This window comes from Saccostrea echinata, unplaced genomic scaffold (genome assembly GCF_033153115.1).
Source record: "Saccostrea echinata isolate AGI-Se365-2 ecotype Australia unplaced genomic scaffold, CSIRO_AGI_Sech_v1 ptg000012l, whole genome shotgun sequence".
Lineage (NCBI taxonomy): Eukaryota > Metazoa > Mollusca > Bivalvia > Ostreida > Ostreidae > Saccostrea > Saccostrea echinata.
In genome coordinates this window covers 23764647-23788985 of record NW_026889761.1, presented here as the reverse complement: position 1 = coordinate 23788985, position 24339 = coordinate 23764647, and the positions used below count along the sequence as shown (strand labels likewise).

At 32.1% G+C, this 24339-nt stretch overlaps 2 protein-coding genes across 2 annotated transcripts; both read left to right on the top strand.

Annotated features, from left to right (window-relative positions):
- The first annotated feature begins 943 nt into the window (after positions 1–943).
- LOC133186140 (monomeric sarcosine oxidase-like) lies at positions 944–11885 on the top strand. Its single transcript, XM_061321414.1, has 9 exons — positions 944–1040; positions 1318–1387; positions 4869–4925; positions 5240–5371; positions 5510–5723; positions 7888–8054; positions 8181–8367; positions 11156–11295; positions 11553–11885. The coding sequence occupies exons 1-9, from the start codon at positions 944–946 to the stop codon at positions 11731–11733; spliced, it is 1245 nt and encodes a 414-aa protein (XP_061177398.1). The 3' UTR covers positions 11734–11885.
- A 1150-nt stretch (positions 11886–13035) lies between these two features.
- Positions 13036–16968, top strand: LOC133186139 (protein FAM167A-like). The gene is made up of 2 exons (XM_061321413.1): positions 13036–13857; positions 16688–16968. The coding sequence occupies exons 1-2, from the start codon at positions 13474–13476 to the stop codon at positions 16943–16945; spliced, it is 642 nt and encodes a 213-aa protein (XP_061177397.1). The 5' UTR covers positions 13036–13473; the 3' UTR covers positions 16946–16968.
- The last annotated feature ends 7371 nt before the right edge of the window (positions 16969–24339 follow it).

Genomic DNA, 24339 nt, shown 5'->3' with positions numbered 1-24339 from the left:
TTGTAATTTTAACATTTGCAAAAGTGGAAAAGTTATTATTTATTTTTAATTCTAACTTTTATCTATTTAATCTTATATGAACATTTTTAAACAAAATTCCTTTGTTCAAATAACTCATTCTGAAACTCCATTCATGTACTGATCCTATACAGTGCAATGGAAAGCAGAGACGCGTTCCCTTTGCGTGTCCCACATTGAAGTGCACTTCTTTGTGAATTAATTGCACGATGTATGCAGTTTATAGAATTCATGTGTCAGTCAGATAATTAAACAGAAAAGACCTACAATACTTGAAAGTGCAGTTGACATTATATGACGTTACCTTAAAATGGCAGATATTTAGTGGACAATTAAAAAAACGAGGGCTGGTTTATGTTAATTTACTAGCGGTCTGTTTCATGCATATCTGTAATCTTTATACAGGATGATACACATGTAAATTTATCATTTAAGACTTCTTATCCTACTGTTGTATCATAGTAACACTTTCTGTGGTACAATAGTCTTAACTTCTTAAAATGAACACATTATAATCTACGACACCAAATATAGTAGGAATATTACATTTGCAATCGCATTGTTTCATATAAAGATGTGACTTGAAGCCTTGGATTGTTGTCAAATTAGAAAAAAAAAAGATACCTGCGCGGATCTCGGGGGAATTTTTTTATTCTCAGAATATTACACCCCCCCCCGAAAAACATGGACCCTTGGTAAAAAGAAATTAAGGCGAGTTATAGGTATGGGGGAAGGCGAATTGCTCACTTTTTTTTTTTTGAGTGGTTGTGAAATCACTCACTTGGAAAAAAATTCTTGATCCACTCATGAAATACAGTATTTTCACATTCATAAATAAACGAATCTTGGTGTCATTTTACTTAGGCTAATGTACTGAATAATGCCCCCAGATAAATATGTGTTATCAAAGAGACCGACTCTTTACATGGCGGACAGTAAGAGAACTTACGGGTACATAGTGGTGGGATGTGGGGGAGTGGGGAGTGCTGCTCTCTATTGGCTGGCTAAAAGGGCAGGGAAAGGTAACTATACCTACGTACATTACAAACTATGCTAAGTGAACCGTCAAAAATGTGCTTTTAAAATCATCAGTCCCTACCTTGACATATTTTCCTGATGGAGACATAAATAAAGCATTACAATTGTAAGTTATAAACGAATTGTCCCATTGATACCTATATGTAGGATGTTAGATGATATTGGACGCTTCAAGTCGTAAAGATTTAAGCCGTAAAAAAATATTTATTAAATGACTTTATGGCACGGTGCATCCTCTTTATTTTTTTGTTTACAAAACAGATGTACTTGGGTTAGAGCAGTTCAAACTGGGTCACGATAGTGGAGGATCACAGGATCATTCTAGAATTATGTAAGATCATGTTTAATACAAGATCATTCTGCATGGGATTATGTATGATCATGTTTAATACAGGATCATTCTGGGATTATGTAAGATCGTGTTTAATACAGGATCATTCTAAGATTATGTAAGATCATGTTTAATACAAGATCATTCTGGGATTATGTAAGATCATGTTTAATACAGGATCATTCTAGGATTATGTAAGATCATGTTTAACACAAGATCATTCTGGAATATGTAAGATCATGTTTAATACAGGATCATTCTGGGATTATGTAAGATCGTGTTTAATACAGGATCATTCTAGGATTATGTAAGATCATGTTTAATACAGGATCATTCTAGGATTATGTAAGATCATGTTTAATACAGGATCATTCTAAGATTATGTAAGATCATGTTTAATACAGGATCATTCTAGGATTATGTAAGATCATGTTTAACACAAGATCATTCTGGAATATGTAAGATCATGTTTAATACAGGATCATTCTGGGATTATGTAAGATCGTGTTTAATGCAGGATCATTCTAGGATTATGTAAGATCATGTTTAATACAGGATCATTCTAGGATTATGTAAGATCATGTTTAATACAGGATCATTCTAAGATTATGTAAGATCATGTTTAATACAGGATCATTCTAGGATTATGTAAGATCATGTTTAACACAAGATCATTCTGGAATATGTAAGATCATGTTTAATACAGGATCATTCTAAGATTATGTAAGATCATGTTTTATACAGGATCATTCTAGGATTATGTAAGATCATGTTTTATACAGGATCATTCTAGGATTATGTAAGATCATGTTAAATACAGAGTCATTCAAGGATTATGTAAGATCATGTTTAATAATTAATACAGGATCATTCTAGGATTTGTGTTAGATCGTGTTTAATACAGAGTCATTCTAGGATTATGTAAGATCGTCTTTAATAATTAATGCATGATCATTCTAGGATTGTGTTAGATCATGTTAAATGATTAGTACAAAAGCATTCTACGGTTATGTAAGATCATTTTAATACAGAGTCATTCTAGGATTAAGTAAGGTCATGTTTTATAATTAATACAGGATCATTCTAGGATTATGTAAGATCATGTGTAATACAGTGTTATTCAAGGATTGTGTAAGATCGTCTTTGATATTTAATACAAGATCATTCTAGGATTGTGTTAGATCGTTTTTAATACAGAGTCATTCTAGGATTACGTAAGATCATGTTTAATACAGAGTCATTCTAGGATTATGTAAGATCGTGTTTAATACTTAATGCAGGATCATTCTAGGATTGTGTTAGATCGTGTTTAATACAGGGTCATTCTAGGATTATGTAAGATTATGTTAAATGATAAGTACAAAAGCATTCTAGAGTTATGTAAGATAATTTTATACAGAGTCATTGTAGGATTAAGTAAGGTCGTGTTTTATAATTAATACAGGATCATTCTAGGATTATGTAAGATCATGTTTAATACAGGATCATTCTAGGATTATGTAAGATCATGTTTAATACAGGATCATTCTAGGATTGTGTAAGAACATGTTTAATACAGGATTATTCTAGGATTATGTAAGATCATGTTTAATACAGGATCATTCTAGGATTATGTAAGATCATGTTTAATACAGGATCATTCTAGGATTGTGTAAGATCGTCTTTAATATTTAATACAGGATCATTCTAGGATTGTGTTAGATCGTTTTTAATATAGAGTCATTCTAGGATTACGTAAGATCATGTTTAATACAGAGTCATTCTAGGATTATGTAAGATCGTGTTTAATGATTAAAACAGGATCATTCTAGGATTGTGTTAGATCGTGTTCAATACAGGGTTATTCTAGGATTATGTAGGATCGTGTTTAATGCAGAATCTTTCTAGGATTATGTAAGATCATGTTTAATATAGAGTCGTTCTAGCATTATGTAAGATCGTGTTTAATACAGAATCATTCCAGGATCCTGTAAAAGTGTTAAATACAGGATCATTCTAGGATTATGTAAGATAGTGTTTAATGCAGGAAATCACATCAGCACTTAAATGATATTTCTTTGAATGTCAGGGCTATTTCAGTATAAGAGGTGCTGCCTGTTTTCATTTTGTTAAATGAAATCTGACAACATAGTATGAGTCGCAACTCTAGTTCAGAGGAAGTAATACAATCATTTACAACAGTTTACTGTCAGATGCTAAAAATATACAAACAAAAAATTAGACTATATGAACTATGTAAATCTTTTTGACGTTACATTTCGGAACTCATTTTCTGTTTATCAACAAAACTATACTGACACGTAAAAGAAAAATCAGATATATAAGGAGTAATTTTATACTTAAAAAAAGGAATTCTTCCTTTTTGCGTAGTCGTTAATATAACGATTGAATGATCCCGTTACGGACCAAAGTCCAAGCCCGACTTACATGTAAACGGAATCATAAATTGCGTGTTTAACAAAAAAATTAAAAAAAAAAAATAAAAACAAACAAACAAAAACAAAAATCAAAACAAAAACAAAACAAAACAAAACAAAACAAAAATCAAAAACCAAAACAAAACGTACTGATACATTACTGTACTTGCGCTTCATTAGCTTGAATGACATTCCATGGACCGGAAGTCCAAGGGTTACTACTCTGCGCCAGTTTAGAGGAAATTCGAATTCAGTATCTGAAAAACAGGCACTTCAAAAAGGCTGAAGACTATTGATTTCGCTCAAATTAAAAGACTAATGAACTTAATGCATCGTAGAATAGAATCCGAACTGCAATTCTGTGCATGGCGGACTTGCTTCAATTGAATAACTGGGGGGGGGGGGGGGTTAAACGGTAATCTGTTATTTCCAAATATAAAAGATAACATGCAATGTTTCAATCACAACTGTCTTTCTTTTAAATCAATTTTTATCTTACTATTTAAATCTATTTTAAATTGTAATATCATTAAATAAAAATTTTAGATATTTATAGTTAAATGTTTGTTTGCGTTTCTTTCTCGTGTCAATATTACTTTTAAATTTCTCACACGTGTTTAATTTAATCTAGTATACTGCCAATTGCATTTTGTATCAGGACGTCTTGCTTCGAGTTGTTTTATTATTTGGGATATAGTTTGTCTATCTCTGTCTAGTACTAGAAGTCTATAAGATATTATTTATGAAAATCTGTGTCTCCTTTTTGTGATATTCTGTCCAAATCCAAAGGACGTGGGAAGAACACCGGTTTTATGGACAAAAGTTTCAACCGTTCGTCGGGAACAATTTCACCCGCCATCATTTAAGATATTTCGGTGATTAATATGAATGTATCTTTTATTTACCAACATGTCGATGTACTTGTTAAAATAATACTTAAACATTTCCTAACGAACATCAGTTATTTAAACACAGATCAAGAGTATGCATATTTTCAAATCAAATCATAGTCTAAATTCAGATCACTTATTAGAGAACAAGGGCTATAACTCCGTATTTTTCAGACGGCTGGCCTATCATGATGACATGTACACCAAACTGACCCCGGAAACGTATAGAGCGTAAGCTATCAAAATTTTGTACATTTACTCTATAGTTTTATATGATTTATCTTGGGTGCATAAATGTTCACATGTCCCTCTTTATCTTGTTATTAAGTGTATAGTTATATGAATCTTCGACAATGATATAATGTTCTTTTCTCCTTAGTTTTGTTCACTAAATCCAAAATTTTGAACAAAAATTGAAACAGTAGAGAAAGTTGTACATAATGCATAAAAAATAACTATACTAGTAATTTACGTCAGAAATCAGTCACGTTTGCAATAGCTTTGAAAAAAAGGGAGTGCCTTTAATGCTCCTTATTTTACCCCAGTTGGAAAGAAGTGGAGAAAGAGTCCGGTACACAGCTGGTCTACAAGACAGGAGGGGTTAATTGGGCCAGGAAGGACGAAATGGGGTACATCATTGACAAGTACGCAGACGCCATGAGCGCCCACAATATCAGGTACAACAATGAGCTGAAAATGTCCAAGAACAGCATCTCCATGAACATATATATGTATAAATTAAAGAATGTCGAGAGTTTTGAAGACCATATAACCTGAAAAATAAAAAAAATACTTGAGTTAATATTATAATTCAGATATCAGAGACTGACTGGTAGAGAACTTCAAGCCAAATTCCCACAGTTCCAGACTTCCGACGAATATACGGCCATATATGAGCCAATGGCTGGCCTAGTTGACGCTGCCATGGGCAACGCAGTACATATCCAGCTAGCCCGGGCACACGGTGCTACAGTCCTCGAAAACTGCCCCGTCCAAAGACTTGAGAGATTGGCAAATGGTGGTATAAAAGTAAATATATGTAATTCCAATGATTTTTTTAAATACAGCTGCAGATCTTTATTTTTGGTCATGCATCACTTTCTAGTAGCCTACTTTATAACAGCTCTGTGATTGGTGTTAGATGTTGCAAACATTAAAGCTCGATAAAATTAAAAGAAAAAAAAACAAATTAAAAAACAAACCATTGACACTCTGGTATGAGAGATAACTTTAAAAAGTTGTACTTTAAGGTTAAAAGACCAATTATATGGCAAAATTTGCACCACAAGGTACGCTGAATATGTTTGTATTTTTATTCTTCATGATAAACAGAGGGGTGGTACACCGCCTTAAGTTACGCTAAGAACAGACGAATGCTGTCACGACAAGGAAATACGCTCTTGTGCAAGAAACACTTGACCTTGCAAATGTCTGCGTAGAGAAATTGTAAAAGTGTATTAAGAAAATAAATATGCAAATGAAATAGCATTTAATGTGATATGCGGTTTTTATGATGATGTAAACGGGATAAAGACAAATGCGCTTGAGAAAAAAAAACTTGGTTCTAATTTATATGAATGGTGAAATTCTTACGCGTGTCATTTAAGCAAAATTTCTCAATCTAATGAAATAAACATGAGAACTTTTTTCGCCTTTTCTGTTTAACATTTGGGTTTTTTGTTATTATTTCTGGCACTACTACCTCTCATGACCCTAGAAAAATGCTGTTTTTATTAATAACTTTGTCCCCCCCCCCTTATGAAAAATGAAGAATAATGACGGAAATAAGAAATCTGTGAAAGCTTAAATTTTGTAATGCTAGGATTGTTTATGCGTGGAAAGTACAAGTAAAATGAGCTAAGAAAATATGTCATTTTTTTTAGATAGTTATTTTTTCTCTTAACGTCAATGAATTTAACAGTTTTCAAAGACATGCATGAAGCAAATAACTGGTGATATCTTACCATTTATGCCTTTTGATATAAATGTCTTATAAAAATGACAGTAATAAACGGACTGATATAGACCTGAGAAATGTGCTTCAGAAAATGTCTTATTCAACCACTTTCTGAAGTTGACACGTCACAGAGAGTGTTTCTGACGAATCTGAATATATTCTTAGAATATTGTTTCTTTAAATATCCAGCTTTTTTTTTTAAATTCTTTATTTAATACACAATCTGTTATATCATAATATAATACAAAGTTTAACATTTTTACAGAATGTAGTTTTTTAAGAGAGAGGGAGAGAGGGGGGGGGGAGAGATATGATATAATACAGTTTAACATTTTTCAGACTGTGGTTTTTAAGAGAGAGAGAGAGAGAGAGAGAGAGAGAGAGGGGAGGGAGAGAGAAAGATTTGGCATGTTATCATGTATTTCAATTTTCATTTAATACATGAATAAGACTGATTCTTATATAACAGATTTATAAAAAAAAAATTGATTCCATTGATTCAAATGGAATCAATGGAATTAAATATCCAGCTTAACCAAACAAATTGTTAACTTAAAAAAATGTGATTTGGGATGTAAAATTGGCATATCAAAAAATGTGAACTAGTGTGTAAATTTTGGAGAGAAATAAAATTAAGCCAGTGCAGTTACTGATATGTACAAAACAATAATGAAAAATGTTTCAATATTGTTGTTACATATATCAAATATTTCACACAAAATTGTTCAACCACACCCTTAATTCCCCAAAACTCTGTGAAAAAAGTGTATTTTCAAGAAACAAAAAAAAAAATTTGGACACTTCAAGTTATACTTTTATAAAGGCGATTCAGAAAATTCTTTTAAAACGAATTTAAATATCGTTTTACTCACTGAATCAATTGTTTTTAATGTTTTAGCGAATCGATAATTTCTCAACATAAAGTTAACGTCATACCTAGTATTAGCTGCTCTTGTTTATTTTTACCAGAATAGATAACTTTTTAGATTTGTTGAAATTACGGAAGTTTGGTATCAACGAATTACCCAACAGATCCAACTAAAAATATGAAATATTTTGAAGAGACAACCACATGTTCCACCTTTAATGTAAAATGCATTTTCCTATTATATAAAGCCTTCCTTTTTCAAGAGGACAAGGGAGTCAAAAAATGGCCACGACTACCTAGTCCCCCACAACACAATTATTTTGACAATGGTGTACACGTATTTGAAAAGATTATTGCTATCGTTATAGGTTTATACTCCGAGGGGCGTGTTTCAGTGTCAGAAATTGGTAGTATCGGCAGGGGCCTGGATAAACCACGTGTTGGGTTCTATCGGACTCCACATTCCTGTTTACGTCACTCAAGAACAGGTCACTTACTTTGCCACGCCCCACGTCAAGGAATTCACTAAAGAAAAGTATAGTTTTGGGGGTTTTTTAAATATAAAAACCAAATTAAATTAGTTTCAAAATAAAAGTTTTTCTCGAAAAATTTTAAGAAACAACTTGCTTGCAAGAATATTATGCTCTAATTCTGTTCATAGATACCCGATCTGGATTTACCATTCACCTAAGTATGACTTTTACGGACTTCCGATGCACGGTAACTCCGGAAGTAAGATTGGTATTGATGCAGGGGGCCCTGTGGTCACAGCAGATACCCGGAACTTCAATCCAGATCCGGTCCGTGAACAGGCCTGCATTGATCATCTGAAGAAAACAATACCAAGAGTAAATAACAAATTTCATACATAATATTGCACAAGTTGCTTACAACATATAATGAGAAGTCCTATTTAAAGAGAATGGTGAAAGAAAGATAACTGTTTTCAGATAATAACATTTTTATCCTATTTCAACATACACAGAGTTTTTGTTTTGTTTTGTTTCTCTAACACCTCACAGAAATCCCAGGAGTATTTGGTTGGTTGTAGTGATCTGCAAAGCAATAATTATGAAGATATGTTTTGCAAAGGAAGAAAACAAAATTTCACAATCTGTACTCTATAGCTATTCGCCCATTCATTCGCCCATTTTCACCCATTCCTTGGTTTTTAATCCAAGTGATATTCGTAACTTATTTGCAATACTCATGGAACCTATGCCGTATTCCTTGGAACAGAAATAAGTTTTTTTTTTTGTATTGTAAAGATTCAGAACTTAAAAGCCTGGAATTCAGGAAGACAGCCCCCCCCCCATCCCTCGGATTGCTTTAAAGATTATTCATCTTTTAAAATGTTTTAGGATCCTTTAGGACTTTAGGTCATTTGATATACATTAGAACCGGTCTGTATACGTTTTTAATGGTTTTATTATACACTTAGACCTGTCTGTATAATTATGTTTAGATAAACACCAAGACCTTTCTTTGTATTTTTTTATGTTGAGTCCTTGGATCTTTCGATCAATTTAATCTATGGCCTGTCTATACACTGCTTTTTTTATGTTTAGTAATTGGGTCCTTTGATGTATACTAAGACCACAGGTACTTGTCGTTACATGTTTTTTTCATATAAAAAAAATACATATTTTTTTCATATAAAAATATATCCACCTACCCTATAAAACTATAAGGTAAAGGGTTATCAATCTAAAAGGTATTAAAAATCAATAGGGTAAGGACCTCTGAAAAGAGAGGTGGGATCAGGTGCAATGGAGAAATAAGCATCCCCTGTCGACCGGTCACATCCGCCGTGTGCTTCTTGTCATGATCGCGTAAATGGAAAAATCCGTGGACAATTCAGTGTGAAAATAATGACCAAACAATTTGTATGAAAGACGTCAGTCAACTTCGACTAAACAACAGATTGTATTTGCAAACAGTCATTGTATCGATTATAGAATTTGTGAAATTTGACTTATAACGCGGCTGTTGATGATCTTAAGTTGTAACATCAACTTTTTTGTCAGTAGCCTGTCTCCTTTTAAAAATTATTTGTACGTACACTGTAGAACATGCTCGTGCGAGTCGAATCAACTTGGAGACATAAATCCGTATGCAGACGATAATGGTATATTGCTGCATAAAGCAAGGAAGTTGACGATAGAAAAGTTGAAGTCATCACATTTAGCATAGAATTTAGCTACTAGTATGCCATCAATGTCTTTCTCTAACAGAACATCCAAATATGAAACATATGAATTGTCGACGGATTTTTCCGTTATTTCCCGATCATGTTAAGGAGCACACAGTGGGTTTGACCGGTCGGCAGGTGATGCTCATTCCTCCATGGCACCTGATCCCACCTCTGATGTCTTAGAGGTCCGTGTTTGCTCTGCTCCTATGTTGTAATGTTTAATGGACTTATGAGCTCGAATACTGTTCGTTAATTCCACTTATTTCATGTAAAAGTCTCTATGGCGACTTTTTCGAGTTGAATGGGATATATCGAATCAACGTAGGAATGAAACTAAATATTGTTAATTGAAACACGCCGTTGATATATCTAAATGTTGAATTGAAGGCCACAGCAAGAGACTTCTTTTCGTGTAGTATTTTTTGAAGACGTTCTGCTTCATCTGAATACGAAAACAATTTTTTTTAAGAAGAGGGCTGGCTCAGTAACTATGAGAATTCAAACAGATTTTTAGAAGACTTGGTCTCCAAAAACTATATATATATATATATTGCCGATGAGAAACAAAGGTCTTTCCAATGGAGTACTTTTGTGTAGAATCATAATGTTTTCACAAAACAAGTTTGCAGGTGACGGATGACAAGTTATATAAATGTGTGGCTTCCATTTTTATTGAAGAAGCAGTTGTCTATGATGTCGAAAAGTTGAACAACCGGCCCCTGATCTTTAATTTATCGTTGGGAATTGTTGTATTAAGTGTTTAAAAGTCGTAACTTTTGATGTTATTGATTTTGGTGAATTTTTATGATACCTCTCTATACAATTCAGTCTCTGGGTCCTTTGATGTACACTAAGACCTGCCTAATAGATACAAATTCCGTCTCCGGGTCCTTTGATGTACACTAAGACTTGCCTTTACAATTTCAGTCTATGTCCTTTGATGTACACCAAAACCATTCTGTACAATTTTAGTCTCTGGGTCCTTTTATGTGCAATAAGACCTTTCTGTGCAATTTCGGTCTCTGTGTCTTTTGATGTACACTAAGACCTTTCTGTACATTTTCAGTCTCTGGGTCCTTTGATGTACTATAAGACCATTCTGTACAATTTAAGTCTCTGTGTCCTTTGATGTACAATAAGACCTTTCTGTACATTTTCAGTCTCTGGGTCCTTTGATGTACACTAAGACCTGTCTGTACAATTTCAGTCTCTGGGTCCTTTGATGTACAATAAGACCTTTCTGTACAATTTCAGTCTTTGGGTCCTTTGATGTACGCTAAGACCTTTCTGTACAATTTCAGTCGCTTGGTCCTTTGATGTACACTTAGACCTTTCTGTACATTTTCAGTCTCTGGGTCCTTTGATGTACACTAAGACCTGTCTGTACAATTTCAGTCTTTGGGTCCTTTGATGTACAATAAGACCTTTCTGTACAATTTCAGTCTCTGGGTCCTTTGATGTACACTAAGACCTGTCTGTACACTATGCCTCCTGACCGGCATTTTGTCGTGGATAGCTGTGGAAAGAGAGTGGAAGGTTACAACAATGTAATTCTCTGTTGTGGAGCAGGGCACTGTTACAAGTAAGTGTCCTTAGTCTGAAAATATAACAGTATGTTACCAATGAAATAAATCTTCTGATGTAAATGTAACAGTATGTTACCAATGAAATGAAACTCTGTCTCAAAATGTGTAATAATAGAATGTTTCCAATGAAACGACAAGACTAAAAACAGAACATAAAATCATTTATGATTGAAAATTGAAAGCAGAAACTATGATATGTAAAGACAACAAAAAAATTAAAATACTAATTTAAAAATTAGTATCCATTTCGCAGGTTTGCCAGTCTCCTTGGAAAGATTCTCAGTGAACTGGCGATTGACGGCAAAACTCGGTACGACATTTCCAAATTTAACATCGACAGACCAGCACTGACAGACCCCAACTGGAAACCCCAGCTGTTCATGGGGACAGGCGGAAAAGTTCCGACCAAGGAATCCCTAAACTCAAAACTCTGATAACAATGTGGACATGCTACAGTTATATCCAATATCACGTGATTTTAACATTATGGGCGTATATCCTATAGAGTTGACGAACTAGTGCTATTAGGATATGCATTCAGTAAAAATCATAAATTTGTTTTTATAATAAAATAAAATTAAGAATTTTTACGTTTGATTAATAGAAAATTAAGGAATATAGAATTGCAACTGAATAAAATAGCATTTAAAATACACGTTATAGTCCATAATCGCATGCCATTGATTCTAGATATCTTCAAGTATTTTTGAACTTGAGAATTTTCAGTGAAATGGTTTACTGTAAATACATGTCCGTGACCGCATATATTGTAATTGCTAACCGGTTCAGTCGAAATCTGCATGATTTTGGGGTGTAATGACTGTTTAACAAAATTGAACAATTTTTCAAAAGTTAGAATTAGACAAAAAAATCTTCTTTCAGTTAGATCTAATTAGAAATCAAACTCATTGAAATTTTCCTGTACATTAGATAATCATTACAACATTTTTTTTATCATTTATGCCAATGAATTGATTGCTATTTTCAGTTTTTCCTCCGAAAAAATAGATAAAACCTTCGTTTGCGAATTAGTATACATTAAATTTTCTTTCGTTTTGTTATAATTCAACAATAGACGTATAATGTAATATTGGAATTTTCTTCTCTGGATCTTGACCTCTCGGACATGTTGTGTCTATTTAGTGCTCGGCCTCGCCATCAGAAGAATAAATTCAACACAGAAATAGCCAGTATAATTTGTGTTTACTTGTTGATTCTCTATTAATCACGCGTTGATTGACTCGCTCGGCTCGGCTATATCTATGATTGACACGTTACAGATGCAAGCGAAGGAGATAAATCTTTACGTATATTACTGGAAATTCCGCATAATCACTTGGCGTTTAACAGCTTATGACAGGCATTAAGCTGAGAAAGGCGAGAAATTTTTTTATCGTTTGCCGTTAATTTCAAAAACGCTGATGGAAATAACACCTCTTTGTTAGATTATTTCTTGGTTTCGATTAACAAAATTGAAAATGCTTATTATAAGCTTGTTACAAGCATATGCATGCACAAAATTTTTAATTTTGCATAATGAACAATGCGCTCTTCATTCAGATAGAGAAATGAGTGGAAACTAAAGAAAGAATAAACTAATTAGTATTTGATAAAGCCAATAAATTGCCATCGTGGAAACATTTTTTCATGGTAAATTTGATTGATGCTAACTATGGTCAAGCCTCCAACGAAAGCATTCTCTAAAATAGCCGACATTCTTACGCACTCATTCAACAGATAACTCTTCGCGATCAGAAGTCAGAAATAGTCTTAGACGCGAGGAAACAAACATGTGTTCAATTGAGCATTACTGTAATTAACAACGGTCTCAGCTTACAGCGCAGTACTCACAGGGAATCTCTCCTTGAAATGAATATATTTAAGTAAACGCTTTGAACTTTTAAAAGATAGGAACCACTTGAATTCATAAGGAACAGAGATCTTGCACCACGCACATTGTAATCGTGGGTGAACGATAACAAGTCGGGATTGCTTTTTATGCTGATGAGTCAATTAAGACGATGGATAAGAAAATGATACAAACGGATAACGTTCTGTTTATCTAAAAACATTACAATTTCTTGTGTCAATCAGGAAAGATATAACCGGAACTATGTCGGAAAATCAGAAAGGTGCTCCTGTATGAAGTAAAATACATCAAAACTGCGAAGGACATGAAACCTGTATCACGACAACCAGGTCTAAATGTGATTAAAGAAGGAGTATCCGAAAATTCCGACTGTAATCCTGACCATGAGGAGGAAAAGCCTGTACCCCCGGGCTCCCCATCTGACCTCGTCCGATTACGCGCCACAGCTTCAAGGTTACGACTCCAGACCAAGAGACAGAGTTACATCAACTGGAAAACGAATCATTATGACAACTTTTTCAAACAGAGGAACAGGAAGGCTGTTTTATGTGAGAATGCGTTAAAGAACTGGACAGAGGAATGTCGGACTACGAAACCACAAAGGAAAGGATTCCCTGCTGGCCAGGTGGACTGTGAAGGGAAAACGATGACAATTGATCAGGCTTTGAACTGGATTCGACAAGAGCTGGTACTATGATTAATATATCTGCATGTAATGATTAACCAGTTTGAGAACTAAAAACGTAGTAAAAGTTTGTGTCTCACTGTCTTTTGAAATAAGAATTGATATTTGTGTAGGTTGTGAACTTCCAGACTGTATATGTGCATTTAGTGGAAAAGGTATTTGAGTTTGCTTATTTTCCTAGGATTTTTAAATGTTACCAAAGATATTTTTTAGAGAAAGAGAAATTCATTTTTCCAATGTATGTATATTCATTGTAAATTATAAAATCTCAGTTTCACTTAGAACTATTTCTGTACATTTACCTTGTTTAATTCTCGAGTAACAATATAAGAAGTTTTGATTAGTAGGATTTATGCTTCTTTGTCCAACATCTATCTCGAAACATCAACATAGTTACTGGGAAAAGTTTTCTTTTTTTCTCATTTTATAGGACCTTGGTAGAATTTTAAGTAGTTTTATATAATATAAAAGAAATAATATCTTTTAGAGACGTGTACAAAATTGTATTAATTTTGTCGGGTTTATATATAAAACAATATAATTAACAGATCAAATTTTCCACAATATATATTCCATTTAAGTTGTGAATCAAAGGAGATTCAGTTTTAGTAAGAATTAAGGAAAATCAAGATAAGTTTATGATTTGATTAGGAAGAAGAACCTACATTAGATAAAAAAAATATTGAAATCTTTCAAAAGACTTCTTTATCTAATTAAGACCTTCAACCAAAAACTAGTCAATAAACTGAGTCGGTACATAAAAAGTTAATTGTTTCGTAAAGTTTCGGTTAAGGACTGACGATATGTTCGTCAATAATATATAATTTTCCCCAAGAAATCGTGATTGAAATATTGATACTAAAGGTCAAGATCTAGTAAATAAAAGGAGCCTACAGATTTCTCAAATTTGAGAAATAAATTCCTTTAATGAAGGTTTATAAGTATAGCTTGGTCAAATAAGATGTTTCGGGGCATAATTTGTAGATAAACAAGACGAAAAATCAAATTTTAAACTGTCATTTTCAATGAAAAATTGAGAAAATCAGTCATGAATATGGAAGATTTTTCCATATCAGACAAATTAAATGTATCCAGATTGCCTACAGTCTCTCAGAAAACGGTAATTTGTATGTTCTTAGCCTTTTCTTTAAAATAATATCAAATTGAATATAGGTTTCGGGATTACTTTCCACATGATTTCAAATTGAATTCCAGGAAAATACTTTATTTTCTACATAATTCTATTACAGCCATAAAGAACGGGAAAAATAAAGTATAATATGATTATGACGTCATAATGGATCAAGCATCAAAAAGGCAGTCTAAAATCATTTACTAGATCTTGACCTTAATGGTGCTTTATAACTTTAGCGTGGTCAGATAAGGTGTTTCGGGGCATAATTTGTAGATGAACAAGACGAAAAATCATATTTTAAACTGTCATTTTCAATGGAAAATTAAGAAAACTAGTCATGAATACGGGAGTTTTTTTTTCCATATCAGACAAAGAAATGCATCCAGATTGCCTACAGTCTCTCAGAAAACGGTAATTTGTATGTTCTTGGCCTCTTCTTTAAAATAATATCAAATTGAATATAGGTATCGGGATTACTTTTCACATGATTTCAAATTGAATTCTATGAAAGTACTTTATTTTCTACAAAATTCTACTAGAGCCATAAAGTACGGGAAAGAGAAAGTTAAAATTGATTATGACGTCATAATGGATCTAGCACCAAAAAGTTAGTCTGAAGTCATTTACTAGATCTTGACCTTAAGCAAGTTTTCTTACAAAAAAAAATGAAGTGCATTACCAGGCATTTGTGCATATTCCATTGGATGTTATTTGCAATATAATCCTAGAATTGCTGATATAATAGTTTTTGATTTGTATGTATTTTTAGACGTTATGAAAACAGATTAGAAATCAGAAGATAATAAAACAATTATCAATATTTCTGGTATATTTTGAAGAGATGCAACGACGGTTATTCGAGTAATGTATCATCAGAACTTAAGTATAGGATGTAGTTTTTCTACGAAGCATTCAAACAAAGACACATTTAAGTCGTGCGATAAATTTGTTCCCCACATTTATAACCAATATGCTAAATATATATCTACATGTATTTAATTTGTCATTTCACAAATGATTTGGTTGTTAAAATAGTCCTCAACAGGGACTGCATCATTGCTATGTATGGTATTGTTTGATCAGAAATCTACTACAAAATTAAGCTGTTTTTTAAACAGTAAAAGATATATCTATTTATTGACTTTAAAATAACAATTAAACGATGCATACGTGTAGCAATTTGAAGAAAATGTGTTCAATGGTTACCTTTTTACCTTGAGAAACAATTTCCTTAAAACCTCGTAAATATTTGACAGTGCATTTCCTACAAAAGCATTGCTGTCGAAAATTGAATTCTCAGAATTTGAAAAAATTAGTTGTTTATCTATAAATACCAACTTGTTATTGAATGACTCAAAATTCTGAACATAATGACTAAAGCACAGTGGCTAAATATAAAGGTTAAGATGCTCAAGTTTGTTGACCAGTTAACATTGGTTATTCATTGTCTAATTCGTATAATGATGTGAAGGAAAAAAAGTTGATATATAAATTTTCAATGAAATATATAATTATGTATGTAATTATCTTTCCCCTGGAAAACTGCTATCTACATTGCTAATCCTTATATTCCTAGGACAAAGTCCTACACAGAACAAACTATTCTTTTGTATGTTGATGAGCATTGGAGCCCCCTAATAAAAGCATGCGATATTTCAATTATAATGAATTAAGTTGTATTCCATTATGATATTACAGAAGGCCATGAGACTGGTAGATCAGGCTCTCGCCAGACAGCTACTGACCCTCCGCCACGAGATACAGGACATCCGGTTAAGGTGGAGCTGTGAAGATCACAGAAGTCTGGTGGAGGACATGCAGATAGAACTGGAGGAACTCCAGTATCTAGGGGAGATAATCGACATTCCTGTCCACCTCATGGAGTTCCACAATCCCCTCAAACACTGGGGTGTGACTAAACTCAATCTTCACAATAAACGCTTCTCTACTTGTTAAAAATTTAAATGTTAATATTTAAAAAATAAAGATAAAAGAAAAATAGGTATTTTTCCATTACATTTACCTTGAATGAATATTTTGTATTCTAATTTGGCAGATTGCCAAACTTTTTGTACCCCCCTTTTTGACAGTATTTTCCTCATTATCAGCCTCAACTAATTGAATTAGATTCCTCTGGTGGTCTATGTATACAAAGAATTGGAGAGTTGTTTCAAAACGAAACATTCTCCCACATTCTGAACTCTTGAAAATATGTATCCCCCGCTAAAGAAAATATGATGATGTCGGCTAATACTCATATCTTGCCGGAATCTCTCAGCAACGATATTGGTATATCTATACTATGGAGATTGGTTATTGTTCGTAATGTTTACTTTTCATATAGTTACACCCCAACAAACCCTTTCTGACAGTTGTATACTTGAGGAAGCAAAAAGAACGATATCAGTATTTTTACTTATTCATTACTATAAAGGCCCATGGGCAACACCGCTCATCACCATCATCACCATTCTGTTCTTGACAATATCCAATTGTTGTCAATTTTACTTTACTGTGGATTAGAGTATGATGTGCACCTTATACATTTTGGCTTTTTTATCCTTCAGCATGTCTATATATTGTGGAATCATCAAAATTAGTAGGGACCTACGAATTCCACGAATACTAAGCCACCACGAAATCTAATGATTCCACAGTATTTCTGTGTAAATTTTTTCAACAATTGTTGCCACTTGAATCTACATTACGAGGGGATGAATTCATATTTACAAAAAGCGTGCAGATGTTGAACATTAATCAAGCTCAGAAGTCTAATAAAGAATGCAATTTCTGAACAGGACATAAACACGGACCTCTGAAAATACCAGATATGGGATCAAATGCATAGGATTACAAATATCCTATTGACCTGCTAAATCGGCCATTAGCCCTCTGTATCGATCCGGAATAGGAGTAATCCGTAATTTAAACCCATGAGTTTATTATATTTCCACCACAGTACAGTTTACACAGATATATGTATAAAAAAAAACTTGGCCCAAATATGAAATATACAGTATGTATAGAGGAAAACGAGCTTTTATGCATATAGTTACATAGCCTGTTGATAAAACATATTTCACACCAATTGCTAGCCAATAATTTTTATGATAATTTTGATAATGGATAACTCCGCAAACATGAACAATACAAATGTTCACAGTGTTTTCATTTATATTTTCTTATGTCCTCAAACCTAGATATCGATGCTTGCAAATAGTATACCGGCAATTTACAATTATTTACTCAAAATAATGAAAGCTTAATGTTCTGTCATTTTTTTAAAAAAAAATATTAATATATCAATTGGATAATTTTAGAGTTAAAAAGAAATATTTGGGGATACCAGTGGTAAGAAAATTTAAAACTAAAATTACGAAAATCGTTCAAATAATATCAATTAATGAACAAAACTTATTATTGATTATAACATAAAAAGAAAACTCTCAGTAAATATTTTCAATCTTTTAAGAATTTGAGATTTATTTTCTTAAAGTAAGGTCAAGTTAATTAAGTTACATATCGAAAAAAAAAAAAACTTCATAATCTTATGAAAGAAAGCTTTCAAGATCAACTTAAATAATCTTGACAAATATTCACTTTGTTGACAAGTAGTTTTTCATTTTTTTTTGTTATAAAATATTTGCCTGATGTTGTGTAATGATATAAGAAATATAGCATACTTTCACATGACTTTTTTCTTAAAATAAACATTATCTTTAAAAAATGTCTCATCGGATTTTTGTCACATATAAATATGCGTTTACTTGTCTCGAAATTACAAGATCTTAAATATTTACATATTATTTCCTTGCTACATAGAATACATGAAAATTACTTCATTTTGCCATGAGAAATATTGCTTTTATTTAAAATTAATAATTAAAATATTTTGCAGCATTAAGAAAAATACTTTAAAACCTTTTTTTGCAATATGCATTATTTTCAACCCTCTTTTCCTTTCTCTTTTTTTTTTCAGTGACGCACACTGCCAATGTGGAAACTCTTCTATGACTTGTAATAATTTTATTTTGCAAATATTCAATTCCTCTCCTAGCCAATAAATTATACAGCTTAATAGTTTTTTGACTCACACTAATTCCTTATTTTTCTTATTGAAGTTCACTTCTTGAATCTTCTTGAAATCGTCCATGACAAAATATATTGTGTTTTAAGGTCTTTTTCCTTTAAAAATTGGTTTGATGCCAAGGATAATAACATTGGAACGTGATTTTGTTATTTTGGGAATATCTATAAAACGTGATAAAACTCAGGCTAAATTTATAATAAAGCAGGTGAAGCAAAACAAACAAATGTGTGGTGGTGAAATGCGTTCTAGTTAAAAAACGGAAAATCATTCATTACAACGATACATGTACAACACAAACTCAATATGTACAAACCTTCCAAAGTCCATGTTTCGCTTCAACTACTTTGTGTTTTCAGAAATACATGCAAATTTTACTGTTGATTGTAGGTAAATGATTTACTTTTAAACGACTAGCATATATTTTGGAAATATTTGGAAGTTTGTATTTATTTATATTATAGAAACATTCTTCTTTATCATATAAAGTATATTATAATTTGTACACAAAATGTAATTTAAAAATTTCTTCTAGAGTGCATAAATGTACTTCTTTTCAAAATACCTTTATTATAATTACATACTAATTAGACACCTGATTCCACCTGTGGTATTTCTTTGCCCTGTTCGCAATTTTTTTGTCTACTGTATTTATTAGATTGATCACTGTTTGTTATATTTACCTTTTACATTTTATAATAAGTATTGAGTATTTGGGATGCATTTTTTGAGAAAACAAACAAACAAACAAACAAACAAACAAACAAACAAAAAAAAAACAACAACAACAACAATAAATCTAGATTTCTGTTGTTCAAATTTCTTTTTTTTTTTTTTTTTTTTTTTTTTTTTTTTTTTTGAAAATTATTTTTCCCATTTCATTTCACGGTTGAAAGACATAATTGGAGCACAATATTATTTTCTTCTTTGTAAGCCCAATTCATCTTAGGCCTTAAAATGAAACATCTTGCGGTTGTTGCGTTCCGGAGGAAAAATTCCGTACCAATGCATCAAAATGAGGAAATTCAGCAAAAATAGTTTAATTAATGAACACTATGTGACCATTTTACATGCTTTTTTCTAAAATAAGAATGAAGTCTGACACAGGGAACATAACACAAAATAATTACATGCATATGTAAATTGAACGTTTTGTCAGAGGAGGAACCGAATTTGTCCATTTGCCTGATTGCCATATTTCTTTTTACAATGTATATTCTTAACAAGCTTGGGGAAAACAAAACAATAAACTACTTGGCAACCCCAATCGTAAGTTATGTTAATTCATTTAAATTCATTGTTATGACTATTTTCATTACTCAAAGGAACGGCTACACTTGAATATTCATATCATAGTGCCAGCTTGCAAAACACATTTCGATCATGTCAAAAATATTTAGTGCATTACTATTTGAGCCTAGATTAATATCTGTATAAGACATATTGTATTTGCAAATCATGCAAATAATTCCTTTCTATCATTTGGGAGAAATATGGAATTGAGATAAAAGAATAAAAATTGTTTATGCTACATAAACAATTTATTTTAACGTTGTAATGTTCGACCCAGTATGCCTATATATCTACCTGCTAAATAATCAATAACTCTTCAAACAAAGTGAGATATAACGATGAATTGCTTGTAACCATATTTACCAGTATTCCCAGATTGGGTGCATACAAAGATATTTAGTGTAAAATTTGAATTATCTGCAATATACCAATTTTCTGTGATAGGATAGTTTATTAACATCAGTGAAGGGGAAACTTCAGGAGTACTGTACAATAATATATTCGAAAAGTGTTGTAAATCAGATGTAGATACTTAAAATTTCCAAGGAATCTTTAGAAAATTTGAAATCACAAAATTTTACCAAAATCAGTAACATCACAACGAACGACTGTTAGGCCACTATTTACACACTGAATTGTCTACGGTCTTCTCCTTTTTTCCCGATCATGATGAGGAGCACACCGCGAATGTGACCGGTGGGCAGGGGATGCTGATCTTCATTGGCACCTGATCCCACCTCTGATGTTTTTTGGGGGTCCGTGTATGCTCTGCTCCTGATTTTATTATTTTTCTATGGACTTTTGAGCTTGATTACGATTACTATTCTTTATCTCCATATTTGATCGCCATCTAAAGAAAGAAAAACTCATTTGACCTTGATCTGTTGTCTATGACAGACATCATAACGATAAACAATTGCAGAAAATCTTATTTATTTGGGAGTCAAAAATCCATATCTTATAATAAACAACCTTTTAGAAATAAAACTGAAAAGTAATTAAGGTGTTTTGTTTGATTACTATATTTTAGGTGGCAGGAACCAAGCAATATTATATTTCAAAATAATTAATTTATAGTAAAGAAAAAGTCCCATAAAAATTCAAGCTTTATCATCCATGTCTTTTCGAGGCTAGGGGTCGCCCGCGTGGCGCAGTGGTTAGAGCGACTGCTATAGAGTCGCGAAGTAAGGAGTTGATCCTTACGTCGCGGGTTCGAATCCCACTGTGGGACGTATAAACCGAGGTCCCGTGTCGCAGTAGGTGCTGGCTTGAAAAAGATCCCTCACTGTTCAATGGCCGTAAATGCCGAGTATAGGACAAAATTTGCAGCTCTCCACCGACAAGTGGTGGCGTCTCCATATGAGTGAAAAATTCTCGAGAGGGACGTTAAACGACATACAATCAATCAATCAATCAATCGAGGCTAGGGAAGATTACAATAATTCTAACATTAGATAATGTGTTACATAAAGGTCTCGACTGGTCACTTCTTGTATACATTTTTATATTTCAGTCTTATTAATTACTCGATGTAATGGTGTGCAGGTGTTACAAGAGAAATCAATAGACTAGTTCTTATCTTACTTTACCTAAAAATGTAAGTAATTGTAATAAGTGTGAATATCAATAATCCTATCAAAAATCATTATGTTACTAATAATGACAAAATTCAATGGAATAAAGATAAGCGTAGAAAAGCAGAAGAGTCCTCGATAAGACATGCCCTGATGATAAATTAATAAAGTGTCATGCAGAAAAAGTGCAAATATGATTATTTTTCTTTTTAGAAGTTTTTGAATGGGAGACTTAGATAAACACTGGCTACATATTCCACAGAAATACAGATACTGTAAGTGGTATATTCCTGATACGTGTACGTAGTCTAGAAAGAAATATTCAAAAATATCTTTTAATAACATAAAATATACTTTAATATTTTTCACACTGTGAAAAATATCACTTTTATTTAATGAAAATAAACAATATTTTATTGTTAAATATATATAAAATATAAATGAAAATTATTTGATATTTATATTGTTTCAAGACTCACTAAATTCAAAATACATCAACTGATAAAGTTTTAACTTCGAGGCTTTGAAGTCGTGAGTCTTTTGTTTCTAATGGTATTTATTAGCCTAAGAGTATAAGATGAAACTGGAAAGATTCATAGAAGTTATAATGTAGGAAACGGCTGCAATGTTAATTGTCTTCTATTTTTATTGTTGTACAACGTAATTAGAACTAAATTTTGATTCAGTGACAAATTTATTCCAAAAGTTGAGTTGTTTTGACATTGTTGGATTTATTTGGAATAAAGCATTTAACATTATTCATTGGAGCTAGTACGTCATTGTATATTTTCGTGTCCATAGTTTGTCCTTTATTTTTCTTCAGTCAGAAGAGAGGTTGAGTTTATTTGGAGTAGTAAACATTTATATATATTAGTAAGTAGCATTTTGTTTGTTTTTTTATAAGATAAATCTCATCAGTTTATTTAGTTCGTTGTATTATACAGGAATTGGGGAATTAAACCACCAACATAATGTGGTCATGATCAACATAAACCATTAAAAATTATATGCTTTCGTACCTTTTAAAAACCGTTTTTAAATTGAGTTACTGATTCCTCTTTCATCCATTATTAGGTAGAATTTACATTTTATATCAAACACGCACGGAAGTTATAATGGAACTCCATTATTGTGAAAAATGTAGGAAATCCAAAGATAAGATAATACTTGATAATTTTTCTAAAACGTAGAAGGATTGAAAGTGTCAATTGCCCTTTCCTATCATGACCCATATTTAATGCTTAAAAATTCAGCTTTATAATCTGATTTCATGAAAATTGAGAGTCCCTGTAAAAAGTGTTTTGTTCCTAAAGAAAATAAGATGATTATGCATTTTGTGATGTAGTTTTCATTTGAATTGACGCAAATAATTCTCTGAAATAGATATTTATTGTTTTCCAATTCAAAGTGTTTTCCTTTTACGAATTCAAGGAGAAAAAACACTATTTCTTTTTTAAATGATTTAGAAATAATTATTTAGAAACTATTTGCTGTTCATACAGATATAATAATCATATTGCTATTTTTGCTTCTTCTAAAGTAGAATTTAGATGTCAGCGTTTGGAGATAATATTTCAAACCATAAAAAATAGGTGATTAAACTTTAGTTCGTCCCCATAATGTATGAATTATTTTTCTTTGTATTTCACTTTTTGTTTGTTTGTTTGTTTGTTTGTTTGAGAGAGAGAGAGAGAGAGAGAGAGAGAGAGAGAGAGAGATTGATTTATCAAATGATCTTTTCTATGTTCAATTAAACATGTATGTATGTATTTTACATGTTTGACTGTGTCTGAATTTTGTTGTTCAAATTCCTTTTGTTCATTTTTTATTTTCATTTTAAGCAAATACATTATTTAGTTGTTTGGGTTTTTTTTTTTATATAAAAAAATTTCTTACTTATCGTTTACACAACCCTGTTTACATGATTTTAAATCAACAGTTCTAGAAGGTTGTTTGTTCTTATTTCTATACATCTACTTGAACGCCAGAAAATATGTCCACTCTTTTTATAAGCTTACGGACCTTATCACATTTGTGATTATCGCACCCAAAACTCAACTCAAGAGTGCAATTTAGTTCTTAATATGTGGTAGGTCAATGACATATTTATGTTAACTAATCCATCTGCTTCATTCATGGATCTCGTCGGGTACCCCAAATTAGTTTTCTGATTGTCATCTTGTTGAATAGATAGATAGATTGATTGTTTACACTGGTGAAGTTTGTACTTAACCTACCCTGTATGCAATCCCTCTATTTACAGATTGTACAGAATTTTGAGTTACTGTGGCGTATACGGGTAGTCGATAATTTTTGTGGTAGCCCACAATTGTGACTAGTTGCGTCATTTAAACACATTAAGGAAATGATAAATTTATTTTTTCATATCATTTACT